This window comes from Nomascus leucogenys, chromosome 22a, assembly GCF_006542625.1.
Source record: "Nomascus leucogenys isolate Asia chromosome 22a, Asia_NLE_v1, whole genome shotgun sequence".
Classification (NCBI taxonomy): domain Eukaryota; kingdom Metazoa; phylum Chordata; class Mammalia; order Primates; family Hylobatidae; genus Nomascus; species Nomascus leucogenys.
In genome coordinates this window covers 29,983,287-29,990,494 of record NC_044402.1, presented here as the reverse complement: position 1 = coordinate 29,990,494, position 7,208 = coordinate 29,983,287, and the positions used below count along the sequence as shown (strand labels likewise).

The window sequence follows — 7,208 nt, the reverse complement described above, 5'->3', positions numbered from 1 at the left end:
GAGCAGCAGGGTTTTTTTTGTTTTTTGTTTTTTTTTTTGCCCTCTCTCTTTTTTGTTGTTACAAAGTTATTGGCGTTAGGCTGGGTGCAGTGGTTCACGCCTGTAATCCTAGCACTTTGGGAGGCCGAGGCGGGCAGATCACTTGAGGTCAGGAGTTTGAGACCAGCCTGGCCAACATGGTGAAACCCTATCTCTACTAAAAATACAAAAATTAGCCAGGCATGGTGGTGGGCACCTGTAATCCCAGCTACTTGGGAGGCTGAGGTAGGAGAATCACTTGAACCTGGGAGGCGGCAGAGGTTGCAGTGAACTGAGATCGTGCCACTGCACTCCAGCCTGGGTGACAGAGTGAGACCCCGTTTCAAAAAATAATTATAATAATTAATTAAAAATAAATGAAGTTATTGGGGTTAAATTAAAAGATAAAGTGTATTACATATTACATATTACATATTCGGCGCATAGTAGATGCTCAAGATACACTAGGGTATCCTACCCTCTCCTTACTTTCCCATACACATTTTTTTTTCTTACCACTGTGAGTACAATGTAGAAAGAACCTGGACATTAATAGAGAGATGTGTCATTCCTAGCTTTATGTAGACAGGATTTTCCACCAATGTTCATCTGCTCATCCATCTATCCATTCATCCATCCATCCATCCATCCATCCATCCATCATGACTATGGAACAGACCTATAAACTAGGAACTAGAAATAGACTCTCCCTAAACACTGCTCTTAAGAAGCAGGAAAAAAATATGTCTTGAAAAAACAAAAGAGGAAGCAGCTTACAGTCTAATCCTTATGTTTTGATTTTCCACACTGGGCATAAATGTACCTCCATAGCCAATTTCCTCCTTGAGAAAGGTTACCATGAGACAGTGTTGCTGCCCAGCTGGGGTTACTGTAGGCCACTGCTAGGGCCCACCCATCCACCCTGCTGCCTGGAGAAGGCTTAAAAGCTGGAGTTGGGGTGGAACAGCACTCACTCACGCTTAGTGTATAGATGGAATGAACAGAGTCCAGCTGCCCCGGAGGAGTAGGGCATACAGTGTAGCACCAGCCGGGAGGATTTCTTTATTGGGGCAGAAGATTAACTGGGAATTAAGGTATCCTGTGTTGGGACCTCAGAGCCTTAATTTTCCTTTGGAAATGAAAGAGTCACAGAGCCTCAGATGATGTCTGTATCTTTCCTCACTCTTGCAAATGGGACCCTGGGAGATTCTACTTAACTTCCAGACCTCCAACTCCAAAGTGCTTAGAAGGCCATATATGAGCTGGAGTGGGCCCAGCTTCCCAGCTATGAAGAAGGTTGTATTTGCCCCTCTGCTTGTGGCTGGTTTCTACCTTCAATTAAAGTCTTGAAGATGAGCAGTAGGAAGCCTGACTCTGACAAACCAGTATGACCAAGGATCAGCTAAAGCTCCAAGGACCCGAAAGAGGCCTCTGTTCTGCAGAAGCCTGCCTGCCTAGGCCTTTCTCCAGGCTTTTAGCCTGGGATGCACTGGCCAGAGAAGACAGGAGATCTGCTTTCTCACCTCCACTCTGCTAGAACTCTGGGCGACCCTCAACAAGTCACAGAGCTCAATTAACCTCACTTGGCCTTTGTTTTCTCCTGTAATTATTGGATTTGTAATTATAATAGGGGATTACAGACAAACTTTCAAACTGTAATATTCTGTCATTTTAACCATTAAACATGGCCAGTTGTGTTATCTGTTGTATTTTTGTTTTAACATTTTTCCTGCTGATAGATTATTAAGCTCCTTGAAGGCAGGAACTGTGCCTTATACCTCTTGGTACTTCCTAAAATATCTAGCAGAGTATGTTTTAAAGATGCATTTGGTTAATTGCTTACATATTGGTATAAAGAACTCTACACAGGAACTATGAGTGATCACTTTTGTGAATATTCTGGAACTGAGAACCACTAGTAAACATTTTGAATGGCTATAATTGACAGATGGAAAAATGAATCAAGGGGGTCAGCAGATTGGCAGCTGATGGATGATGTCAAAGTGGGGAGCGAAAGCGAATTGTTTCTTTATCTGTAGCTCTTTCAAGTACAACAAAGGAAAAATGAGACCTCACGACAAAGGAATTACTCATCTTCCTTCACTCTTGGAATTTGAAGCTTGCCTGATTTCACAAGCTATTTTCCCATTTCCGCCTCAATATTATGTGCAGCAGAAGGACTTTTGGGAATTGTATCACAGCCAGTTAGTACTGAAGCCAAGCCTTTCTGACCTCGGAAACACCCAAGTCATGTTATCTGTCAGGTCACTGGAGTTTGGACTCCAACCCAGATAAGAAATGGTTTAGCACTTTGGGAGGCCAAGGCGGGTGGATCACATGGTCAAGAGATTGAGACCATCCTGGCCGACATGGTGAAACCCGTCTCTACTAAAAATACAAAAATTAGCCAGGCGTGGCGCATGCCTGTAGTCCCAGTTGCTCAGGAGGCGGAGGCAGGAGAATTGCTTGAACCCAGGAGGCGGAGGTTGCAGTGAGCCGAGATCGCACCACTGTACTCCAGCCAGGCGACACAGCGAGACTCCATTTAAAAAAAAAAAAAAGAAAGAAAAAGAAAAAAAAAGAAATGGTTTAATTTGTTGGGGGTGTGTGTGTGTTTATAGCCATTTTTTACATGCCTATTTCCTGTGTGTATAAATTTATGCAGTTGTGTGTGACTTCACACTACAGATGCTTTAGAAGTTACTATGTTATTCACACAATAAACTGAAGCTTCCATGCTTGTGAATGTGGTAACAGCTTTAGCCTTCCAACTCTTACTGAATGCAAGTTCTTGGGCTTGCAGGGTATAGAATTTCTCCCCAGCTGGGCTCTCAGCTCTGGGTTAACAGATTCAGTGAAACTAAAAATTCGAGTAGCACAAGAAAATAATAATCAATGTTATTTTACTCTACTCCAGATATGGGAGTAGAGGAACCATTATTCATCAATTTGCAGCTAGAGAAGAGCCAGCCCACATTGAGACCATCAACTACACATTCTTATAATAGGCATTGATAGTGAGGGTGGTCAGAAGGATGTATGAGCCCAATTGTCAGTCAGAAGAAAGATTTCTCTGGTGTTTTGAGGTGAGAAATAATCCCTGCATGGGTGTTAGGAAGGATTGGAAGTTGGAAATTAGATTTCTTATTAGGAATCTCTTTACATTTGTGTTGTCACCTCTTGGCCATTGGTAACTGTGATTGGTTGTCTCTGTCTTCTATAGCTTGGAATTGCGATTGGGTTCTTGGTCCCTCCTGTTTTGGTACCCAACATTGAAGACCGGGACAAGCTTGCCTACCACATCAGCATCATGTTCTATATAATAGGAGGTGTGGCCACTCTCCTCCTCATCCTTGTCATCATTGGTAAGGTCATTAGTAAACAGATGGGGCAGCAGGGGGAGAAGGGGCAGGGAGATTCTGCTGACTTTGATGGGACCCTTGTGAACATTCCCTGAAATACCATGGATATTTACAGAAACTGGGAGTCTGGGCTTCTTATGGTCTTCAAATGTTTTAGCCTGGGCAGTCGTCCCCACACAGTGTTAGCTGGTCCTATGTACTTTGTTAGTGGCTAAGGAAAGATTTAATTGTCATTAACCAGTTCCCCAGTCCTACCTCATCGGAAGTAATGGTAGACTGCTAGTCCCCTTGATGAAACCCACTGAGCACTTAGGCCATCACAGGCACTGTACTAAGCATGCCTGATTTCATTTAGTTATCAACAACCCTATCAGTGAGGTACCACTATCAGTCCTATTTAACAAAGAGAAAAGTGAGACTTAAGGGAAGTTATATAAACTATTCGAGATTAGATAGCTAGTAAGTGGCAGAGATTGGATTCAAGTCTAAGCTTGTCTATGTCCCTATTCTAAATTTCTAAAAAAAAAACTGAAATTGATCCATAAAACTAATAATCTCATAGATTAACCTGACAGTACTTGGGGATCATAGTTCTTTAATGCTTTTAAAAAAATTATGAGTAATATATGCTTATCATAGAAAAATCTAAAAAATACAAAAAAGCATAGAGAAAGGAATGACCATTAACTTGTCATTGTACAAGTTAATCCCAACCACGAACCTCAGATATCTACTGTTAATGTTTTATTTATTTATTTATTTATTTATTTATTTATTTATTTATTTTTGGAGATGGAGTCTTGCTCTGTCACCCAGGCTGGAGTGCAGTGGCACAATCTCAGCTCACTGCAACCTCTGCCTCCTGGGTTCAAGCGATTCTCCTGCCTCAGTCTCTCGAGTAGCTGAGATTACAGGCGCCTGTCACCAAGCCCGGCTAATTTTTGTATTTTTAGTAGAGACGGGGTTTCACCATGTTGGCCAGGCTGGTCTCGAGCTCCTGACCTCAAGTGATCTGCCTGCCTCAGCCTCCCAAAGTGCTGGGATTACAGGCATGAGCCACCACGCCTGGCCACTACTGTTAATTTTTTTTTTTTTTTTTTTTTTTTTTTTTTTTTTTTTTGAGACGGAGTCTCGCTCTGTCGCCCAGGCTGGAGTGCAGTGACGCAATCTCGGCTCACTGCAAGCTCCGCCTCCTGGGTTCACGCCATTCTGCTGCCTCAGCCTCTCCGAGTAGCTGGGACTACAGGCGCCCGCCACCACGCCCGGCTAATTTTTTTTGTATTTTTAGTAGAGACAGGGTTTCACCGTGGTCTCGATCTCCTGACCTCGTGATCCGCCCGCCTCGGCCTCCCACAGTGCTGGGATTACAAGCGTGAGCCACCGCGCCCGGCCTACTGTTAATATTTTATATCCATGTACATTTAATGATTGAGGTATTTGGTAAGATAATTTTACTTCCCTTTTTTTTCAGCTGGGTGATATTATATGGGCTATGATAAATTTAGAACCAGCAAGACAGAGGTTTTTATTTTCAGTTAGTCATCTGTCTAAAGGTTAACCAACTTTCTTCCTAATACTTGAAAGTTCCACCTCACATGTTAAAGGTTTCATTCCTGCCTACTGACCCCACCTCCAGAGTCAAGCAGTTCTATAATTGGGTACCTCATTCAACCGTTCTCATTGTGTTGTTCCCCGCCAAGAATCCAGGATGAGAAAGGCTGTCTAATGGATTTAAAAGCTGGCAGAATGTGTTAGACAGAGACCTTGGTGTTCCTGGTAAGGTGAGAAGCAAGGAAGCTGTGGATGAGAGCGGAGAAGAATGATACAGCCAGGGGCCTTTTAGCCAGACTTTGAGTTTCAAATTATGTGTCCAGCCCCAAATTCTCAAGCAGATGAGGGCCTGGTCCTTTGCAGTTGAAAATCTGGAGGTAGGACATTTCTGTTTGGGCATTTTATTATCAAGCACAGATGGATAGTCGCTAATTGAGTAAAGATCTGAAAAATCTTATCTGAATTCTGGTTCGTGGTTGCCAAATCCTTAAGCCAACACCTGCTGATGTAAAGATAAGCAAACTTTTTGCCTCGCATTCTTTCCCCCAGTTGAAGGGAAGGTGAAGAGGCAAGACCATGGATGAGAGGCTCCCAACTATAGTATCCAGGACTATTTCTAGAGAAGGAAGAAGCAGGACTCTGAAGTCTGTGCAAGGGCATTTTCTGGGTGGAGGGCCCCTTTGATCTGCCGGGAGAGTAAACTTCATTTCCACGGCTTCCTCTAAGTGGCGACAATCTACTGACCTTTCAGGAGCATTCTTTTGGGGTGTGGAGGAGGCCACAAGGTGCTTATTTGGAAATTTTTCTCTTTCTTTTGATACAAAGTCTCATTCTGTAGCCCAGGCTGGAGTACAGTGGCGCAACCTTGGCACACCGCAACCTCTGCCTCCCGGGTTCAAGCGATTCTCCTGCCTCGGCCTCCCGAGTAGCTGGGACTACAGGCGCATGCCACCACACCTGGCTAATTTTTGTATTTTTAGTAGACACAGTGTTTTACCATGTCTATTTTTAGTAGGCATGATGTTTCACCATGTTGGCCAGGCTAGTCTTGAACTTCCGACCCCAAGTGATCCGCCTGCCTTGGCTTCCCAAAGTGCTGGGATTAGAGGCATGAGCCACCACTCCTGGCCACTTATTTGGATTTAATAGGGGAACCACTTTAGCCAAACGGCTAGTTAAACTGATCTGCCCTCTAGAAAATGGACTGGCGATCAGGACAGCCAATGGAGAAGCATGTGTTAATCTTCTTGTTTCTATCAAGAGGCAGAGGTCTGATTCAGACTTAGAGAAACAAGGAATGGATCCTAGATTTTTTTATCAGCTGCTGCATGCCATGCTCTGTGCCAAGCATGGGCAACACAGTCCCTTTCCCCTTGGGAGGAGCTGTGGCGCTAAGCCATTAACTGGGCTCACCGATCCCAAAACTTTAGCTTTTGCTGCTTTTCTATCATGTGTTGCTAGTGTGTTTTTTCAGTTCTCTGTGGTATGTTATTTGCTGGTTATTATGAGTTTCCTTGATCTTTGAGCACTGCCTGGGAGGTCCAGTGATTTCAGCCCTCCAGAGGTCATTAAAAAATAATAATAATCAGGGCTGGGTGTGGTGGCTCATTCCTGTAATCTCAGCACTTTGGGAGGCAAAGGTGGGTGGGTGGATCACTTGAGGTCAGGAGTTCGAGACCAGCCAAGCCAAAATAGTGAAACCTCGTCTCTACTAAAAATACAAAAATTAGCCAGGCATTGGTGGTGTATGCCTGTGGTCCCAGCTACTCAGGAGGCTGAGGCACAAGAATCACTTGAACCCGGGAGGCGGAGGCTGCAGTGAGCGAAGATCACACCACTGTGCTCCAGCCTGGGCGAAAGAGTGAGACTTTGTCTCAAAAAAATAAAAGAAAAGAAAAGAAAAGGAGAAAGTAATCAGGCCGGGTGCGGTGGCTCACGCCTGTAATCCCAGCACTTTGGGGGCCGAGGCATGCAAATCGCTTGAGCTCAAGAGTTTGAGACCAGCCTGGGCAACATGGCAAAACCCCGTCTCTATGAAAAATACAAAAAATTAGCCAGGTGTGGTGGCATACACCTGTAGTCCCAGCTACTCAGGAGGCTGAGATGGGAGAATTGCTTGAGCCCAGGAGGTGGAGGTTGTAGTAAGCCGAGATGGCGCCACTGCACTCCAGCTTGGGTGACAGAGCGAGACTCCGTCTCAAAAAAAAAAGAAAAAAAGTATCGAAGGACCATTCACTCAGCCTCAGACAATGAGAAGCAGCTTCAAGGGTGGGGCTG

The 7,208-nt window shown here is 44.4% G+C and overlaps 1 protein-coding gene across 1 annotated transcript in view; it reads left to right on the top strand.

Moving 5' to 3' along the window:
* FLVCR2 (feline leukemia virus subgroup C cellular receptor family member 2) overlaps window positions 1-7,208 on the top strand; it is a 68,049-nt gene that overhangs the window by 37,831 nt on the left and 23,010 nt on the right. Inside the window, exon 2 of the mRNA XM_012498137.2 lies at window positions 3,242-3,383. Coding sequence (XP_012353591.1) covers window positions 3,242-3,383 — 142 coding nt within the window. The remainder of the gene's footprint in view (window positions 1-3,241; window positions 3,384-7,208) is intronic.